The following is a 21062-nucleotide window of genomic DNA, read 5'->3' as shown; positions in this document are numbered from 1 at the left end:
AAAACACCAAATGTCCTTTAAGAAGACTGGAGAACTGTTTTAGAAGACTCTTAAATAAATGACAAGTACTCTTACTTAAGGGGAAGATGGTCATGCCAGACATTGACTTTCAAGCTTGTTAGAAGCGTACAAACTGTGCTTTTGCCTTACAAACTGTTTTCCGATGTACCGTCTCACATTTCCAACTAATCATTGCACCAATGTCTTGCTTTCCCAACAAAAGATGAAGAAATGAGGAGCGGCACTGTGTGCTGATCCCTGCAGCCGTGTGCTGGTGTGAAGCTAAGACTGAACCCAAAAAATAATACAAACTTCAAACTTTCACCACCCCAGTTTTCATCACGCTACACAATTGACTGCATATATGACACGGATAGAAACTTCAATGCAAACGCACAATGTGGCACTGTAGACATTTGACCTTCTTATTGACACATTACACTGTTCAAATAAACACTCTACAATGTTGCTGTTCTTCTCTGTTTGTGTGGCTTAAGTTTCCAGCTAAGTCTATTTTTATCTTTAATAACTCGCCTATTTTTATTTATTCATTCTATTTATTGTTACTTTTATCCTTAGAGAAAGCCGAACTGAATTTCATTTTACTTTGTATAATGACAATAAAGGTCACTGATTCAAACAGGAGTGGGACAGCCTTGAAGATCTTCACAAAGTATATTTGCACAAAAGGCTCAAAAACACCTCAAAAGCTAAAGTCGAATCGTAGGATAATGACAGTAGCGCTAACTGAGACTCATCACTTTCATGATGATGCTGATGGTCTGTCTGGTGACTCACTCGCTTTATGTTTGTTGTGTCCACAGATGATGTAGGCGTTTAACACTATCAAATCAAAATGCTCAAGAAGTGTTAGAAACAGGCTTTTCAGTCACGGCAAAATACTGAATTTTGTGCATCCCATTAGAGCAAACGGGACAGAGAAGGCAGCAGCAGAGTACCAAACTGATAAGGCTGTAATAATAACACACACGCTGTTGTCACAGTGAGCCAGACTGCAGGCCAGCTACACTTAATGCATTTCCATCCAAATGAGTGAGACCTACAGTAAGAAGCTGGGGCCTGTGATAAGTCGCACATTAACCCAACATGAGCGTATGCTGTACTGTTGGACGCTGTGCTGTGATGGAGGTGTTCAATAACCCAAACTCGTCTGAGTCCTCACCTTCTACCAGCACCTTCTCAGCACTCTGTCTTCTCTTTTTCTCCTCTCTGTCACGGAGACTGATTTCACTTGTCTGTATTTCCTCACCTTTCCAAACCCAGGCGCAGTTAGTTTAAAATATGACTTCTCAAGCTGTGTTATAACATGCTGACATGTTTAGAGGGGACACTCTGATTAACAATGAGGGCAGCTAATGCTCACACACCATGCTGCCCAGAATAAACAGAGAAAAGTGCAAACACATGACTGGAAAGACAGCGGCACGCACTGCAGCCAAAGGCAAACATGGCCAAACATGACAGAAGAATGTTTATGTAACATTTCACACCATATGTCTGCTTATTAGATTAGAGATAAGCTTGCAGTGTCATGGACTTGCAACCTGTCCAGATGTGATAGGATCTAACCCCTCCACCACCACAGTTGGATAAGCAGTTAAGAAATGCATGGTTGGTGATATGATTTTAATGATAATCAAAAGCTGAAAAGTTATGGTTGAACATGTACTTTTCACCTTACTATTAACTTTAAAAGCTGCATAATAAATTAAGGTGTTAGTTACTATTCTGAGTCTGTAATAACATTGAGTCTGCAAGCTCTCACGACAGGCCTGATCCATGCTTCTCCAAAATTTTGTCTGAACCATTAAAGCACAAATGCACACAATAAAATAATAACCCTATTATAATCAGAATTTATCAGAGTGCAATGATTTGTCTTCCTTCTCTCACCCCAACCAGTCACAGCAGATGGCCCCGCCCCTCCCTGAGCCTGGTTGTGTCAGAGGTTTCTTCCTGTTAAAAGGGAGTTTTTCCTTCCCACTGTCGCCAAAGTGCTGCTCATAGGGGCTCATATGATTGTTGGGTTTCTCTCTTTTTTGTTTGCATTATTGTAGGGTCTACCTTACAATATAAAGCACCTTGAGGTGATTGTTGTTATTATTTGGCGCTGTATGAATAAAATTGAATTGCAAATAAATCTGTATTTTGTTTATAATACAACATAGAAAACACATCACTTATTTAAACAAAGAAAATGTGCCATTTTAAGAAAAACAGGTCATTTTGAACTTTCTTGTCTGATACAACATTCTAGCTGCTTAATAGTTTGTTGTATTTTTGTCTCATTATGCCTGAAATGTTTTCTGCAGGTGAAAGGTCAGGATCAGAGTCAAGCCTCTTCAGTGCAGTATGACGATTAGCATGGTGTTGCTGAACCATGCAAAAAGACCTGATGTATGTGTTGCTCTAAAACAGGGGTGTCAAACTGAAACACACAGTGGGCCAAAATTCAAAACTGGATCAAAGTCGCGGGCTAACATTAATATTCATTGAAAAAAAATCTTCCTCCAAATATAACAAGGAATCTTTTCTTATGGACTCAAACAAGTTTTGCTGAAAAACTGAGTATGGAACAAGCAAAGCTTAATACTAAACAATATATATAACTTATATAAACGTATATATAACTTAATATTGCACACATGCAAAATCGAAATTCCAATTAAATAACACATCAGTGGAATTCATTTCTTAAATAAAAATTGTATTTGCAGCCAAAACACCAACAGAGCATTCTGGGAATTGTAGTATTAGCAGTACATGAACTGTATAATACCAGCAGGTGATGTATGTGTTGCTCTAAAACCTGCGTATACCTTCCAGTATTTCCAGATGTACAAACTGCCAGTTCTGCACCTCCACACCATCAGACATACAGGCTTCTGAGACCTGATAACTAAACAGATGATCTCTCTCCTCTTTAATCCAGAGGACGTGGATCCAGGCTTTCCAAAACTAATTTCAGATTGTGATTTATCTGACCGCAGAACAGTTTCCACTTTGCCTCAGTCCAATTTAAATGAGCTTTGGCCCAGAAGAGACAGTGGCATCTGGATCGTTTTCACAAATGGCTTCTTCTTCTTTGCATGACGGAGCTTTAACCTGCATTTGTGGATGGCATGGTGAACTGTGTTCACAGACCATGACTCCTGAATGTGTCCCTGAGCCCGTGAAGTGATTTCCACAAGAGAATCATGCTTGTTTGTAATGCAGTGCCACATTATACCCAATCACGTTGCTGAACTTCCAGTGAACCTCATTAGTATTAAAATGTTCTTCACCTAACTGTGTTTCTGATAACAAAGTTACATGAGTCATGTGGGTATTCTTACATGCAAAGCCCAAACTAAATGTAACAGGATTGTAACCAAGCAAACAGAAAATATGATCTTCACTGGTGCACGAACAATTCTTCAATATACTGAAGCTTTTGTTGTTACAAAGGAGAAGAACTGAGTAGGAAAGCAACTATTCTTTGCTAGATTTTTCAACTTGTAAGTACCTCCTAGTTTGCAAAGAAAAGTATATATTGTAAAAGCTGGAACCTACTACCTTCCTCCCTCAAAGCCAACCCCTGTTTCAAAGGTTATCAGCCTGTTAAATCGCTGTTATCAGTTACTGTCGCTGTCGTAATACCAGCAAGCAGCCCTCTCCATATGCTCCCTGGGTATCCTGAGCCTGCTATTTTATGGTGGTGGTACTGTGTTGCTGAACCAAAATTAAGAGCTCACTTCAAGTTTTTTCCACTTTAAAAGGGCAAAATAATCCCCTGTATCTGGAGCCGTCTCCAGTGGCAGTGGCATAAATCATCAGATGACCTTCTCGAGGAAAACTTTTGGCCTTTTTTTTTATGTCAGTTAGACATGCTTCTTTTAGGGTTGTGTTCAGTCTGACCCTGTTCACAGAACAGCAGCAACACCTCCAGTAAGCTAATAGGTAACCAGAGAGAAATGTGATTTAGCAGGTGTTTGCACATATGTCATATCCTGGCTGTGCAGTATGCCCGACTCACAGGCACGACTGAAACTCAAAAATACAGCTTTATTGCTGGTGTGCAGGTGTTTCAAAATGACACTAAACTAAACTGGAATTCTGGAACCTAAACATACAACAAACACACGAGGAGAAACTATTAGCCCCGATTCTTTGATCCCCATGATAGAACAGAGAAAGCCCGACTCAGAGTGGTCAAAACATTTATAATTCTTTATTCAATCATCTTCCGGGAGAGAGAGCCCTGCACAGCCCAAAGCCTGTTACAGAAACTCTAACATTAGAAGCTCAACATGAGTCTCATATAGGTGTTATTTTAGTACTTCAGACGTCACACACAGTTTCAGTTTCGATACAAACAGCTTCTTATATGTCAGTAGCTTCCTCTTTTTCTGTTTAGCTTCCTGTACAGCTTGCAATAACTTCCCCTTTCTGAGGTCTGTTGCCAGGGCAACCTGTCACCCTTAACCTAGTCTTGTCTCCTCTGAGCTCAGTTTCTAAAGGCCTCTCATATTAAAATACATAAAACAATATAATCAGAAAATAAGCAAAAAAAAATACAAATATATATATATATGTATATATATTTCTTACATAATCGGTAGATAGGATACTACACTATATATTATAATACGTGTAACTCATATAGTATAGCCTAGAGAGCAGAACACACAGCAGGAATGAGAGAGGACGCGACACTGGGCTGAGGGAAACAGGCTTAAATACACAATACAATGACGAGGGAACAGGAAACACATGGGAAACACAGCTGAGACAAATGAACAAAACGAGACAGAGGAAGCAAAACTAAACACACTGAACATGAACCACAAGACTGTCAAAATAAAACAGGAACATAAAGACACAAACTCCCAACATGGCACAGGAACATACAACAGAACAAGAAAAAGAAGGGAAAAAGGGAGAGCAGGAGGGAGACATGATGGGCTGGGGAAACATGGGAATGAACACATGGAAGGGAAACAAGACACAAAGACCCACACAAACTCAGACACACGGAGGGGACACAGAGGACAAAGACACAACGGGAACCTAAATGTATAAGAAACTAACATGGAAGAAACTCAGAACTACATGAGCCTTAAATAATTGGAGATGATTTAATTGGAAACTAAATGTAACAGGATTGTAACCAAGAATTGTATGTTTATCGCAGTTTCAGGAGCGGGGCCACGCCTCCAAACGCACTCCTTCCAGTTCTCATCTATACATGTTCTCGCAGTTCTACAAGCCGTTCATTCGCGTTCACGTGCCCCACTCTCCCTCCCCTTTTCAGTTCTTTAACTTCTTCACTTCTATTTCGTACACGAGGATCTGCCAGGCCCGGGAGCCGCCACCAGTCCCCTTCGAGGCCTTCCCCAAACCGCAGCTCAATGCATGACCAAGCCCTTCACCTTTACCACCAAAAACCTAACCAAACCTAAAATGAGAGCGTGGGCCCAGCGAGTGAATAGACATAATAAAAAATGTCACCAAAGCACCAGAGACTGAAAATGCTGCATCAAAAGGACCCAGAACCATGACAGCAGCTGTTTGTCAAAGAAACCTCTTCTACTTTTCTCCTTCTTCAGGTTGTTTAACTAGACTCTCTGTTCATGGTTCTTGAGTCACAATGTCAAACAAAATTAGTTACATACAATATTTTAAAATGAACACTTTATTTCCTGTAGTTGTTTAAAACGTTGTCTGCTTTTTGTAGACACAACACTGGTTTGTTCCCTGAGTTAGTTGCCTTTAGGTGTCTAAATGAAAACAATGGAAGACCTTCAGAAAACTGTGAGAACTTTTGCTCATGACCACTAAAGTCTGACTCCCTGACAGAGAGAAGGGGTGGCTCAAGACTTTTGCACAGTTTTATGTATATTGAGTCTATTCTGTATAGTTCAGCTTGATATGAATTCATTTGACATCCATATTTTTTCTTCCACTTTATTAAATCATGAGTGTAAATAGTAGCTGCATAATGACGTCAGAGATATGCAGATTGGTGCATGACAATTATGCCCACGCTGTCGGGTATGATGTCCTCAGAATATGTAATATGTAATGGTGTTATAGGCTGAAGCAAGAAACAAGGAACATGAAAAGTAAGTTTTGCATGAGTATCCGATCCCTGCAGCCATGTGTGGATTTATTTTCAGGGATGTGTGAATCCGTGCACCACTGCCAGAGTTTGAAAATCCATTCAAGAGTCGTGCTGACCTCAGAAATGAAGCAAGAAACTAGCAAGAAGCCCATGTTTTCTACTATTTTTTTATGTGTGTGTGTGTGTGTGTGTGTGTGTGTGTGTGTGTGTGTGTGTGTGTGTGTGTGTGTGCATTGAGAAGCTTTCTTGCTGCTTCATACTCCTCAAGTAGCAACTTCATAATACTGATGAACACAGAAAGAATCTAATGTGTGGGAATGTTAAAGGCACGACATGAGTTGTGAAACCAACTAACTCCTTCTCTCAAAGAATCAGTATCTATTTAATTAACATAATTAATTAGCCAGGTAATAACCTGGCTAGATTAGGTTCTTCTTCTTCTTGCCGGAGATGCTATCACTGTATTAAGAGCTCTGTTTTGATCCCAGGTTACTGTGTATTGTGTTTCCTGTAACAAGATATAAGAGGGAAGAATACCCACGTAAGAGCTTGAGAGTGTAATGAGAGTCACTGTGTTTCCAACCATCCAGATACTGTTTCGTTGGTTACCTTTTAGAAAGGAACCTTCAGGGATGAACTCACGGTAGAGGGGTGGAAAAACACCGCTGGCGACCTCTGACCGAAGCTCTGATGAAACAGGCTACACCTCAGTAACTTCTCTCAGATAACTCTTGCAAACTTTATGTGGCAATTATTTATTTTGCAGGTTACACCGTCATCAAGGACATAAAAACTAGACTCCCCGAGTGCTTTTACTTGATTTGTTATCATCTCTAAAATCTGGAATGTAGCAGTGGGAATATATGAGCCAAGATTGAGGAACAGGTCAAAAGTAATTTCAAAGCTTTGCCTTTTTTAGCTGAGAAATCGCTCCAGAATGAGATCATTCATCTCTCTGGGCCAAGAACAGCAACATCTCTGCATTTTTACATCTCCTCTTTTGGGTGATGGCAGCTTCTTGCATCTCTGGGCTCTTACAATATGCAGAAGCAAAGCTTTCAGCCAGCAGCTGAGACACAAATTGAGTGTTGAGTGTTTTTCCAGTGGTTGCTTGATAGTTTTGAAGCAGTCTTTTTAAAGATAGCTTCCCTGTGAAAAGAAGGGAAGAAAAGATGAGGGTGGAGGTTTCCGATGGGTTGCTTATTTTAAATCCTCAGGCTCTCACCTTGGCGAGGGTATGTTGTCAGTGCTGATTACGCAAAAACTACTACTACCAAGATTCATTCAAAAGTTGGCAGAGTGACAAAGTGCCCTTTCAACTTTGCTTAGTGATTGTAATTGAAATAAGCCCCTCAGAGGGCCCTGCAGTTAACCTGAATATTAACTACTTGACCTACCTTAATATTCCTCCAATGCTGACTTTAATTACTTAAAAGTAAATTAGTGATGTGGGCTGGATCCAGAAGAAGACAGACCAAACTGGAATCTTTAACTGGATGTGAACGAAGTGGGATGAAAAGAAGAAATTTAAATTAATGTCAGGGATGGACACACGGCGAAAACAGAGACAGCGGTGAGCTTTGCCTACCACGCGGTCCGCTGTATAGGATTTTCTTTTATGCTGAATAGGATTTTGAAGTCAGTAGGGAGCCTTGTTGATAAGCTATGAACCTGTTTTGAATATAAATGATCCCGAGAAGCGAACACAACGCTGGCTCATTTCGAGTGATTTCGCCCACTGGAGGGTGTGCAGGTCTGAATATTTTTACATTAGGAATATGCATTTGAATTCTGCGAATCCGCCTTCACTTATTATTAACGAGGCTGAAGTTAGTAATGATTACAGTATTAATGATGAGTCCAGCTTAATCTAATCTAAAGACAACGATGACCAGACCCTGAAATCGGGGATTTCATCTAATGTCATGTTTTTTTCTTTCGAGCACTCTGACTCTATGAAACACAGCTCTTCTCCACCCACTCTGTGTGTGTGTGTCTGTGTGTGTGTTTAATATATAAACAAGAATTACACGAACAAACATGCATGTTGTTGATACACCTTGGTTTTTATGCCAAAAATAACGTCATCTGTCAGTTGTGCTCTGGTATGTTTGGAGGTTCTTTGATAAAACACTGTGTGAAATAAATATGTTACTGCTGCTCTCAAATATTACAATTAAAGACCAACAATGTTAAAAGCCTATAAGAATAAAATCACATGTTTTCTTGTTGTGGGTCGGACACCAATAGTCTTACAAGCTGCAAACCACGCGTGGTGCAATGTCAGAGCTAATAAGGTCAATGGGCCTAAACGCTGTTAAAGAGTGTTCTGCTGTTGCTGTGATTCCTCATGTCTCCATCTTCAAATATACACGAGCCTGCTTGTTATTTTTTCTTTGTTGTGGTTTCTTTTTCTTTTTGCCTGAGAGTGTACAAGACAAGTGCAAACCAAAGGATTTGTTTTTGCTCTTAAATTTTTGGTCCACAGTGACAGTTTCAGGCAAAACATGGTGGATCAAACGCTGCGTATATGTTTAATTCATAGGAAAAGAAACCAACAAGATTATCTTTGTATCATACAAACTCAGATGTTAGAGACACTAATTGAAATGGACCTTATGTAAATGCTGTCTACCTACATCAGCCATAGGTTTCATCAGCCGGTCCTTTCCTTGCCCTCTTGCAAACATATTTTGCATTGTCAGTGCTTTACTTCTGTTTTCTGAATTTCACTAGCAGGGACCACTCCCTTGGCAACGATGAGCAACGAGGGATGAGGAAGTGCGGTTTGGGGAAGGCCTTGAAGGGGACTGGAAACGGCTCTCGGGCCGGGCAGAACCCCCAAAGACAGCATCCCCTGCAGGAGCAAAGACTGGGCATAACGGAGGTTTTGGAGAATGTTGTGAATGTATACCAGGTAGGCTTGTGATGACCATCGACCCAGGAGCTCGATTAAGTGGTGAGGGATTCCTTTGCAGGATGTAGAAGTCGCAATTGTTGCGATGTCAAGTGACGGGGAAAGGGCAGGTTGAAGTTGTGATGCGATGAATAGAACGTGTTCCGAGCGGTCCAATAGGAGAACAATGTGCTTGCTGCAAGGCTATTTTATGATCGCTCTCTGGGAGATGCTGATGAGTTCTGCGATGCTGGGGTTTAGATCTCGAAAGACGTGGCTGAAAATGGAGGGCTGCCTCTGTGTAGGGCGCCAAGGCTCTGAATGTCTTCGGCCGTAGTAGCCCCCAAAGCCGGCAGAAGGGGCGGCATCTGTGAAGAGCAGGACGTCGTCGGGGTGGGGCAGCTGATCGTTGGAGAAGAAGGCGATGCCGTTCCAGTTAGCGAGCAGAAGTTGCCAGAGACGCGATTCGGCCCTGGGAGAGCTATGCAGCATGGCGGAGTCGAGGAGTGGCGGTTTGGATGTAGCGGGTGAAAGCAAGTGAGGGATAAGTTTAAGCGTCCCAACGGGAAGAGCAGCCGTTGTTTGAAGCAAGAGAGAGCGAGGAGGAAGTTTTGGAGGAGAAGGGTGATGCGATTGAGCTTTTTGATGGGCAGGACAGCCTGGAAACGTTCAGTGTCGAGGGTTATCCCGAGGAACTCCGGGGATGTTAAAGGTCCCGCGGTTTCTCTTCCGACGAAGGGACGCTGAGTTCGGAGAAGACTGACCTCGGAGAGGATAATCCGTGAGCTGGTGGTGACGTGGGAGGGGGTATGACTGGGAGCCATCAAGGGGGTGAAGCACCTATTTATTTATTTTTTAAATGAGGCAACTTCTAGTGCCGGAATGTGGATGGGGTGGAGGCTGGTGGGGTTGAGGGGGCATTCGGGGCGGGAATGGCCGCCGCCACAAAAGGAGCAGCAGTGAATATAGCGGCATTGAGGCAAGGAACAGCTGGACTCGTAGAAGTCGTGGCAAATGGTGCGGCCTCCGAGGTGCGTGATGGGCCTGCCCCGCCTGTCTGAACCGTGAGGCGAAGGCATGCTGGGGTGGAGATTGTGGGCTTAGAGGTTCTGGTACGGGAGCTGGGGTCAAGTGGGAGAGAACAGAGGGACGGCGCGAGGGCTGAATCGTTTTGGGCTGAGACTATGCAGGTGGAAGTGGGACATGACGGGGCGCCACACAACTTGCAGGAGAGAGAAGACAGCAGTAGATTTCCTGATCGGGACTGCCCCGGAAGGTGTCTTGGTTAAATTGCTGAAGGCGAGCAGCTGCCTGAGAAGCGAACTGAATAATGTACTGACAGAATACGCTGCCGCCAAATCGTAACGCGAGGTTGCGATTTATAGGCTGAGGCCAGAGGGGGCGTGGAGGAGGAGTGGTCCCGCTCCTGAAATTCAGATGACATCTCCACCAAATGGCTTCCTTCATGCTTCTCCTTTATTTAATCATTTTGAGACTATTTTTACTCAGTTCTCTTAGCCCCCCCTCACTGGTCTTTATCCTGTGTGCATAGAGGCATTCTGTCTTTTCCCACCTTCAGTTAACCTGATCAAAACTCGGTAGAACTGAGATCAAACAAATATCAGGGGGGGAAGTTGGTTGGAGAATCACCGAGAGAAGAAAGAGAAGAAAGACTGTAAAATCAGAGCAGAGACAGAGAACAGAGGCAGCTTTTAGGGTGGAAAAGTTTGACAACTCCATCGTGTGGGACCTCCAGGTAGCCATCAGTGTGAAAGCATCTGTTCAAACATTTATTTATTTATTTTTGAAATAGCCCAGTGACTCATTGCTTCTCTCCTGCACGCACCTCATGCCGTTGCTGATCAGACCCCTGGATGCTGGCTGCAGCGATCTCATCTCAACCCTGCTTGCCTGTGAGGGATTAAAGTCTTAATCCGCCAGACTGAAGCTTGCTATTAGTACCAGCAGGGCTGTGGTATTCATTGTGTTTTCTCATGCATGTGTGCATGTCTGTGTTAGCACTGCGGCGTTTGTGAGACGGATGGTGGACAGCTGCAGGTGTGTGTGTGTGAGAGATTAAAAAAATAACAGTGACCTGAGGGAAGAATGAGTTGATACAAGGGGGTAGTGCAGCAGATAAAGATGTTAGCTGGTTTAATGTTAGAGGCTTGGGTGTTCCCTGTCTACCACCTGTGCTAAAATTGAGACTGAAAACCCTCCATGTGTCCATGTGGGTGTGCGAGTGATTCTCTCTCTCTGTCTTCACGTGTGTGATAAAGCAAAAGAAAGTGACACACAGCATTAAAAGGTTATATTGCATTACAGTCACAGTGCGGTGCCTAATCTGTTCAGCTGTGCAGGAATAAAAACAACCAAAACAGAAAACACAGAACTCTTAGCCCAGCATGTGTGATCAGTGTCATGTTGCATACACTAACCAGCCCTCCTGTGCTGTAGGTTAATGAGTAGTGATGGAGGGATTAAATAAGCTGAATGTCTCTCACACACACAGAGCACCACCTGCCTACCTCGTCAGTTTCCATCTCTTGCCTCACTAATGTGTTGTCTGCTCTGTTAGATGGCATAAAGGACTGGCCAAAGTGTTTGCTTGTTTTAGCAGTTCCCTCAGGCACACACAACCCAATGAGCTGCTTCTCAAGGACAAAGTTTGAGGCTGGAGATGCAAACAAGCCTGATGATATTTTATTCTCTGAACTCTCACCTTGTCTGAATTATACTGCATGAGTTTTGTTGGAACAGTTACACTTTTCAAAGGCAGTTTTAAACTCTCACATCTATTTATGTACTTGTGACGCAGTCCAAAGTTTGTCCAGCTGTTCAGTGTTACTAAGATTTATTACTGTCCTTCCCACCGGCGAGTTTTTCTCTTTTATGTGTGGCTTTAAATAGTAATTCAAACATCTGGTTCAACCTACAATGACTCTTCTTTTTTACATAACCCATATCTTCCAGTAGTAAACAGCAGTAAACTATAGGAAGCAATAAGACCATCAGTTATTGAATTATAAGATTAGTTCAAGTAAAATATTTATAAAAAATCTATTTCACTCTGACAGCACCTTCTTCGTCGACCGTCCAATTTGCAGCGCAAACAGGCTCACCTCATCAGAACAGCACAGAGATGTTTGTGTTTTTTGATAAATCAGGTAACGTGAAATATTCTGTCTTGCTGTGTTTTCTTTAAAGCCACTAGTTTGGTCTTATTTACACATAAAACACAAGCTGACTGCAAGCTGAGTCTGAATTGGAGCTCGAGTTCAGATGTGTTGGTGAAGGTAATTCCGGGGCGAACCGCGCCCCCTGTTGCGCGTGAAGCGGTCAGGGTAGGAAACATGGAGGATAGCATCTCCTCAGTGTCCTTGAATTACACACTGTGTAAAAGGTAGCGGACAACAAAAGCCACCCGATGCCCGCATTTCTGCTGAAATGCCCCCTTTGTGTATTCTGGAACTTGCACACAGTCGCCTTTTCCCGGTCACTTGTGTACCTGCTGTCACCTTTACGCACACTTGAACTTGGGTAAGCTATCCACGGTCTCCTCTGTTGCGCACCACAGCGCCGACTCCCTCCTCCCGTGCTCTTCCTCCTCCTCCTCCTCCTCCTGCAGCACCGCTCCGCGAGCTGTAACGGGACACTTTCAGTGCTCCAAACCTTTACTCGCTTCCCATCAACGGTATGTTCAGACTGTCTGCGCGCCTTCCATCGGAGTGGATGACGCCGGAAAGGCGTCCCTGTTATTGTGACATGTGGTGGCTGGTGATGACCGCTGACTCCCTGACGTGGCGCTGAATGATCGGAGGAATTGAGAGGCGACATTGAGGGATTTTACTCAAAATCGATCCGGCCGTCTGAAATGAGCGCGGGGCTGAGGACGGTAAGGTGTGCTCATAAGTTGTATCGACGTCTGCAGGGGTTTTGTTTGTAGTTTTTACATTTGTCTGAAGTTGTAATGAAATACAAGTCTCTTTTTATCTCGCCAACACTGTAACACAGAGGAGGACAAATGATCACACTTTGTGTTTGAGAGTTTTATTTGGAACTAAGTGTATCCAAAATATGAAGTTGTTTCGAATCAATTGTAAGATTACGGTCTTTAAAATGTCCTTCAAACCACATTTGACTTTCGGGGTCGTATTATTATTATTATTATTATTATTATTATTATTATTATTATCTTTTCTGCAACAATCCTCCAACCGAGAGTTGGTTATATGATCGTAATTACGCGACAGATTTAACCGAGTTTAATTAGAGATCTATTCGAGATAAGGGCGTAAAAATGTTTCCCAGTGTGTGCTTTTGCAAGTTGGGGAGAGAGAGACAGAGAGAGATTTTCCTGCTGAACATAAAGCATCCCTGCCTCTCCAGCAGCTCCTGACAAACGCAGTCACTGTTGACTGACTATGAATATAACATAAGCTCCCTGAATGAATGCTGCATGCAGCACAGCCACTTAATAGGAAACTCCCAGAGTCAAGAATCTAAAAGACAAAACAGAATTGTACGTATTCTCATTTTAATACAACTTTAACTTTTAGCCGGTTTCATAAGTTAATTGGAGGATTTCTAAATGTCACAATGTTCAATAAAACTCTGCTTACTGAATTCTAAAGAAAATACACAACAATAGGAATTTCATTTTAACTGACTGACCATCTAACCTATTGGATTTGTGTCTATTGTTGCACCAAAAGTAGCTGATAGTAACAGTGTAAACGCTTCCTTCAATTAACTTTACAGTAGGAAAAAAGAGGGAACATCCATTACAGATCAGTTAACTACAGTTTATCATTCTCTCCTCTTCCTGTGTGGTGGAAATGAAATAGCAGCACCTTGACAGAACTGATTTATTGGTTCCTCAATAACAGGATCTTATCCTCCTGCATCTGAAGCACCGAAGCACTTGGGTACGATCCAGTTCGTCCAAGTGTCATTCACACATTCAATAAGCCTGTATGTACTTTACATGAATACTAAGCAGAACAATGACAATACTGCAGTGTTAGTGTTGGTGGTCCTGGGTAGAAAACTGTGAAATTTAAATTAGGATTATCTAAACTGTTGGGACATTTGAAGAAATGTCACTGTAGCATTTTATTCACACCAAAAGCTGCCAAGAGAAAAGTGGAGGACAGCCAAATATAAGGCAGCTGTATTGTTAGTAACAGGATACAAAAACAAACTACAGAGGATTATCTGAGTGTTTGTTGAATTCAATTAAATGTCAAATAACACAATAAGAGGGCTCACATTGAAATCAGAGTATTAACTATAACTCTTTAGAGCTCTGACACAACTCACCATTCTGGGCAACTTTAACAGCTAACAGTGCCAGTAAGTTTCAGGGAAGTTGTTTTGCCAACGGCAAACATTTTGGACCTTGCGCTGTGCAACAGACACTGAAGCACACGGCCAATAACGTACTCTGAGTGTGAATCATACCGTGAACCTGAATGTTCTTTTCTTCTGTTAGTCTTTCATTTTTAACAGATCATTTTTCTCTCAATGTGAACATGAGCGAAAAATTCCTCGCCTATGCATTCAGCAACGGGCCATTTATAGCAGTACAGCAAATGTGACTGTCTTCTTTCTCATTGAAAAGAAGTGAAAGAGGAGGGAGGAGCTTCTAGCACTGCAGTCTCCTTTAGGTTTCTCAGTCTTGGGTCTGTTCTCAGTCTTTCCTATTCTTGCTCTGTGTTGTCATATATGCCTTAATCTCAGTCCATCCTTGCTTCCTTTCTAACAGTTCTCTCTCTCTGTCTCTCTTTCAGTTGCCTGCATGATGCCACCACGGGTTTAGACCCTCCCTAATCCTGTTGTGGTGACACAGAGGATCTTCCTCAGTTCCCCAAACACCCCAGCACTGCAAATGTGGCTCCTCATGCAGCTCATTCTCTGCAGCTATCAGCCAGTGATCAGTCCTCTTATTCAGGCTTGCCTTTGCTAGACTGGCTTCAGAACAGGATTACCCACTGATTTGATGTTGAAGTCTGGTACACAGACTCAGTCTGCTGCGGACCTCTTACCTCATGACGCTCTGTTGGTTGGGGACCAAAAAAAGGAAAACAGCACTGCACCTTTTCTTTCTTCTGTTTTCCTACGGTAGCAGGGAAACTTTTTCAGATCTGTTAATCAGAAAAACTGATGTTTATTGAGACTGAAAAGTTTTTCAGAGGGCACTGTCTGCAGACTCTCTCTGTATTTGCTATCTGGTCTGAGCTGTCCACTCTCCAATCGAAGCACAGTGCTCTGTGAATGCTGCCATGCCCATCATCAGCAATGCCAACCATGACTTCAGCAATCTGTCCGTCAGTGATGACAGCAGTCTCGACCACATATTCACTGAGATCCCAGAGACTGAGACTATCAAGGTATGAACACGATTGCTGGTAAATTTAACGGTTAGGGAAGTTTTATATTAAACAAGTTCTCAAATTGTATAACAATGATCACCGTTTCATTCTTCGTGCTATAGGGTGTGTACTACCAAAGAGCTCAGTTCATCCGTCGGCCAGAGGACCTCTTGTCCATCGACCATGCTTCCTTGGCAGTGATCAATGTCGGTGGAAACCGCTACACCTTCCCCTGGAGCACACTGGAGCAATTTCCCCTCACACGACTTGGCCGCCTCTGTGGCTGCAGGTCACCTGAGGACATCGCCAGCATCTGTGACGACTACGATGAAGCCCGCAAGGAGTTCTTCTTCGACCGCTCACCATCCGCCTTTAGGGTTATCCTCAACTTCTTGGCTGCAGGGAAACTCCGACTGCTACGAGAGATGTGCATCCTCTCCCTGCACGATGAGCTGACCTACTGGGGCGTGGAGATGGCGTACATGGAGCGCTGCTGCAAGAGGAAGATGTACACACGCATCGAGGAAGTGCACGAGAAAGAGAGGCGTCGGCAGGAGCGCAGGCAGAAAAACGCCATGCAGCGGGTGACAGTGGAGGAAACACAATACAGAAAAGTGATGAACTGGCTAAGAGATATGGTAGAAAACCCACAGTCAGGCTTACCTGGGAAGATCTTTGCCTGCCTGTCGGTGATCATGGTTGCCGTGACTGTTGTCAGTTTATGTATCAGCACGATGCCAGACCTCAGAGAGGAAGAGGACAGGGTGAGTGGCCAACAGTGCTGATTGTGACCATTTTGATTTAGGTTCAGTCATAGTTTTTGGGTTTTAGTCATGATGTAGGCATCTAAATTCTTTTAGTTTCAGTGTAGTTTTAGTCAACTAAATATGGTAAGAGTACAGTACACCAGATCTAAAGTTGAATCAGCTGACAAAAATGGAAAGTGTAAAGGTTTGTCATGTTTTTCCTTGACATTGAATGTGAAATGTGCCCATATTTCCACTCTTCCTCCCATGCATTGATATTTTATCACGTTGTCGTGAGACAGGGAGCATGGACGCTAGTTCCCGTCTTCTGCAGAACTTAATTAGTTCTGATTGGATCTCGTCTCTCCAGAATATTTTCATCTCATTTTTATTCACTCACAAAAGGGTCAGTACATTTCAGCCTGTTATTTTTGGTCGTTGAGGAAAATGACCGGCCAGTGAAATCAACACTGGTGACCAAGCGTGTGTTGGCCTGCTGCAAGCGTAGCTATTAGCAGCGGAAATTCAGAATCCAAGTCAGATTAGTACAAAAGAGCCATGAATGACAATTTTGTAGAGAGAGTCCTAAAGCAGCTCTGTCTGTCAGCGATTTATCATGTGAGTGATCGTGACTGCTTAGAATGAAGGCTCATCAAGACATAATCACTAGCACTTCCTTTATTTCCTGGAAACTAACATTAAATGTGTTTAATGGAGATATTTGGTTAATAAACATTTTGCCATTGCTGCAGCTCAGGTGTGGAGATTAGTGGTGATGATAGATTCCATTATAAAGTCCAGATGATCCCCAAACGCAGGCTATACGCTGGCCCTTTGCAAGTCGGGGTCTGTGCACACATAATTGCATGTTTATGAATAATTGCTTTTAACTGTTTTTATATCACTCCACTCTGGATGGAAGGACAACAAAAAACAAGAGCGAGAACATCTTAGACAAATGCTGATGTTGCAAAAGTGAAAATTCTAAACTATAAAACTCGCTGTCATCTTATCCTCCTCAATATTCTGGGGGGACGCTGCAGTGTCGGTGTGTGATCTGTCTACCCGTAGCAGCACAGAATAATTAAGCCGGAGCTGCTCACTGAGGCCTGTCCAGTATCTGAATAATGAAATGAGCATACTGTATGTGACAACGTAGACGGACTCACACACGCGTGCATCAACAGACACGCTGTAAAAAACACATATATGCACTATCACTGCACACAGAATAGCCCATCCACTGAAACTGATACAGCGCTCTCTGAATTATGCACACATTTACTCTTTTGTCTCATGTTGGCTCATGACTAACGTCTGACAGCAGCATGTCCCCCATTCAGGACTTGATCATTTTTCATACGCCGGGTGTCCTTGAAGTAGACCTGTCATGCTCGTTCCCAGCTCCACATTCTTATTCTAGAGCAGCTCAGTACAATTCACAACTGGGCAGCTGTGGCTCAGGTGGCAGGGCAGGTTGCCTACCAATTAGAAGGACAGTGCATCGATCTCTGGCTCTTCCAGCCCACATCCAAAGTATCCTTGGGCAAGTTGGTGAAATCAGAGTTGCCCCCTGTGTTAGAAAGTTCTTAGGCAAAGTTCTGCATGGATGTATGTGTGACTGGGTGAATGAGACTTGTAATAGAAAGCTCCACTATGGCACTACATGAGTACCAGTCCAGTTACAGTTCAAAATAATCCCTGCATATCAGGTTCAGGTGTACAATAAAGCAACTTTAACCGAGTATCAGGCTCAAGACAGTACATATGTATGTATGTATGTAAGTTGACACACCTGTTCAATGGAAACTCCTCAAGAAGTGTACAGCAGCATCCCTGTATTGATTTTGATACGAGCAGTCACAGGCAGCCAAAAGATCGAGTGCAGGGAGGGGGTGGTGTTACTGGAGAAGGCCGACAGCAGAATACTTGATGAGTTGTAAAGGCTGAAGAGAGGATTTTGAGAGCCCTGCCAAGAGGAGTCCAGTAGTTAGTGAGAGTCATAGGAACACAGATGGACAAGAGCTTTGGCTCGGGAGTGGATCGAGTCTCCTGGTCTGCTGCTATGCATTCGATATGGACCTTTTAGAGCATGTGATAGATCAAACCTATTACTATTGTCCTAAGTGGAAATATGCAGTGGCTTCAGTTGCTGCTGTAGCTTTATTTTCTATGCAGTGATGACAGTGAAAGGTCCAGCAGAAACGAATGAGAAATGCAGCAGGATTTAAAAGCAAGCAGAGATTGAATAGCATAACATTTCTGATGTGTAGTATTACAGTAGCATTTTTATGCAAATGGTAAATGAAGTTTTCCTGCTTGATATTCACCTCAGGTAAGCACAGCTGCACTGACGGAGACATTGAAAGGCTGCACGCAGCCTTCCCTCGTACACACGCACTTGCAATTACCACGCCGTATTGATTCCTGGTGTAACAGTGTTTCCAGCCAGTGCAAAGTTTTGTGAAACTCTTTCCTGGAGTTAGTGTAACTAGGAGTGTTTGTCTCGATGCCCTGAGGCAGCAGTGTGGGTTATAAGGTCATCTGAGATTTGTATGATTGTGTCTGACATCTCACACCTTTGGGAGGATGTTGTGGGACGTAAGGACATTTAGGTGTATGCGTTCACTCAGGCATGTGTTTGCATGTCTGCGCTCATTCCTAGAAAGAGGATGGCAGTTCCATCTACAAGTAAACAAATCCATCTGCCGCTTTCATGTTTTTCCCTCTGCATGCTCCGGAGGTTCAGACTATTCAGCTGCATTGAACTCCATCTGCAGCGTCCAGCTAGCAAGCAGCGGCAGGGTTCCTGTCATCTTTAATTCACGTAGTCCTGCCGTTTGTCTCTCTGTTCTGTTATGTGCCGGAGTGGGCTGAAATTCCCTCGTCCACTCATAATTCATCCACCTTCTCTGCCTGTTTCTGTTTGGCTAAGGCATGTGAAGGAGAGATAGCGTAAAGTAAAGATGGATTGTGGACTAGGTGGCTGAATAGAGTGAAGGAGAAAAGGAGAGACAGAGAAAGAATGTGCTTTAGGGAGATAAGAGAGGAAGTTTCTGGTAGAAAAAACCCGGCAAGAAACATTACTTAATTTTTCTCCTCTGATTGCTCCCCTTTGTCCGTGTAATGTGTTTCTCTCTGTCCTCAGCTGATCTCGTCTATCAAGCAGTATACCACTAGGAGCTAACAGCTCAGCTCCAGTCCCACTGATAACCACTCTTTCATCCTTCTGTCTCCTGCTGTGGGTGTGCATGTATCTCTGCTTTGTATTATGTAAAAACTTTCAATGTGATTCTGAAATCAATGTCATTTCTGCAGGATGTTTGTAATTGTGACACTTTGACAGAAAGCACAAAAACGCAAGTGGATGCAAGAAACCTTCATATGATTCAACAATGCATCTTTGATCATGTCGAAAAACACCGAACAAGAGTTGAGCTTCATGCCTCGTATACAAATGATGCCAACAGCATCTTTTGGACTAAAGATAATAAATTGATCTTGTATCAAAGAATATATTGTAGGCAGTGTTGGGAAGGTTACTTTTAAAATGTATTCCACTACAGATTACAGATTACATGCCCCAAAATGTATTTTGTAACGTATTCTGTTACGTTACTCAATGAGAGTAACGTATTCTGAATACTTTGGATTACTTAATATATTATCATGCTTTTTACAACTACATGGATGTACTATTGCTGTGATTTATTACGATTACTGAAGGTCCGCGACTCCGAACCGTAGTAAAGGGACCTCTGACTAATACGTAGAGTTCGTGTCGGGCTCGTAGCCGAAAACTAGCTTTACTTTGTTGTCTGGGTCAAGTTTGAGACAGAGAGAGGCGTTGAAAGGCTGCTTCAATGGAACTTATTGTTTTGGAGGAAAACAGGAACACGGTGTACAGTCGAGTCTTAATCGCTTACTTACAGCTGGGCTCGTCAGGCACTCTTCTTGGCTGCAGTGGTTATTATTATATTTACATGCTTCCAGCTCCCGTTTCTGCTCGATGACAACTCGTAGTTTTCCACTCTCCTTCTTCTCCCTCGCTCACAGACTCATAACGAGTATGGCAGTCCATTCTCCCTGCAGCACGGACTACACTGCCCATCAGGCTGTAGCATTCTGCCTATTAGCTTAGCACAACAAAAACAACAAAAAGGAGCTCGCTCACCAGGAAACACACAAAGAGAGCGTCACCCTGTAACCATGGCAACCGTAACGCTGCCGCCTGGAACAACAGAACAAACAAACCAAACAGTCCTGACCCGCGACAAAATGAAACAGGAAAGTACCGCAGTGTAATCCATTTATTTCAACAAAGTAACTGTATTCTAAATACCACCTTTTTAAACGGTAACTGTAACGGAATACAGTTACTCATATTTTGTATTTTAAATACGTAACGGCGGTACATGTACTCCGTTACTCCCCAACACTTATTGTAGGTATATAAAGGCAAGGTGTGATTTGAAGCACTGCTCCCCGTGCAGCTGGTATTTTTTGATTGCTCTGTGGAGGTCTTCCTTTCGACCTTGTGAGCTTGCTCTTGTGTGTTGGCAACGTCACCGTGGACCTTAAACTTGCACAGAGAGACAGAGAAACAGCCTGAACTGTGATGACTGCTCTTGTGGCCACTCCTCAAACCCTAATTACCAGATCTGAGTCCTTGTGACTTTCTCCTCTCCCAAAGGGTCAGTGCTGTAACACATCAGAGGAGATCCAAGCCTGTCATAAATGCACAAGTGCTTGTACCCGAACATGGAGCGATCTAAAAATAGCATTTGCACCATAAGAGTTGCACAGTTATGGTAAATGGCCTGTATTTATATAGCGCTTTACTAGCCCCTAAGGACCCCAAAGCGCTTTACATATCCAGTCATCCACCCATTCACACACTGGTGATGGCAGCTACATTGTAG

At 43.1% G+C, this 21062-nt stretch overlaps 1 protein-coding gene across 3 annotated transcripts in view; it reads left to right on the top strand.

Moving 5' to 3' along the window:
• kcng4a (potassium voltage-gated channel, subfamily G, member 4a) overlaps nt 1-21062 on the top strand; it is a 54677-nt gene that overhangs the window by 13506 nt on the left and 20109 nt on the right. Inside the window, exons 1-3 of one of the 3 annotated variants that reach the window (XM_005950339.2) lie at nt 12335-12915; nt 14813-15412; nt 15517-16158. In XM_005950339.2, coding sequence (XP_005950401.1) covers nt 15305-15412; nt 15517-16158 — 750 coding nt within the window. In that variant the 5' untranslated portion in view covers nt 12335-12915; nt 14813-15304. Of the gene's footprint in view, nt 1-12334; nt 12921-14812; nt 15413-15516; nt 16159-21062 lie in introns of those variants that run through there. The other 2 variants (XM_005950341.2, XM_042215610.1) reach the window with 2 other exon arrangements.

Source organism: Haplochromis burtoni, unplaced genomic scaffold, assembly GCF_018398535.1.
Source record: "Haplochromis burtoni strain Fernald_Lab_line unplaced genomic scaffold, NCSU_Asbu1 Contig_774, whole genome shotgun sequence".
Lineage (NCBI taxonomy): Eukaryota > Metazoa > Chordata > Actinopteri > Cichliformes > Cichlidae > Haplochromis > Haplochromis burtoni.
The sequence above is the reverse complement of the archived record's forward strand: the minus strand, read 5'-3'. Positions and strand labels throughout refer to the sequence as shown.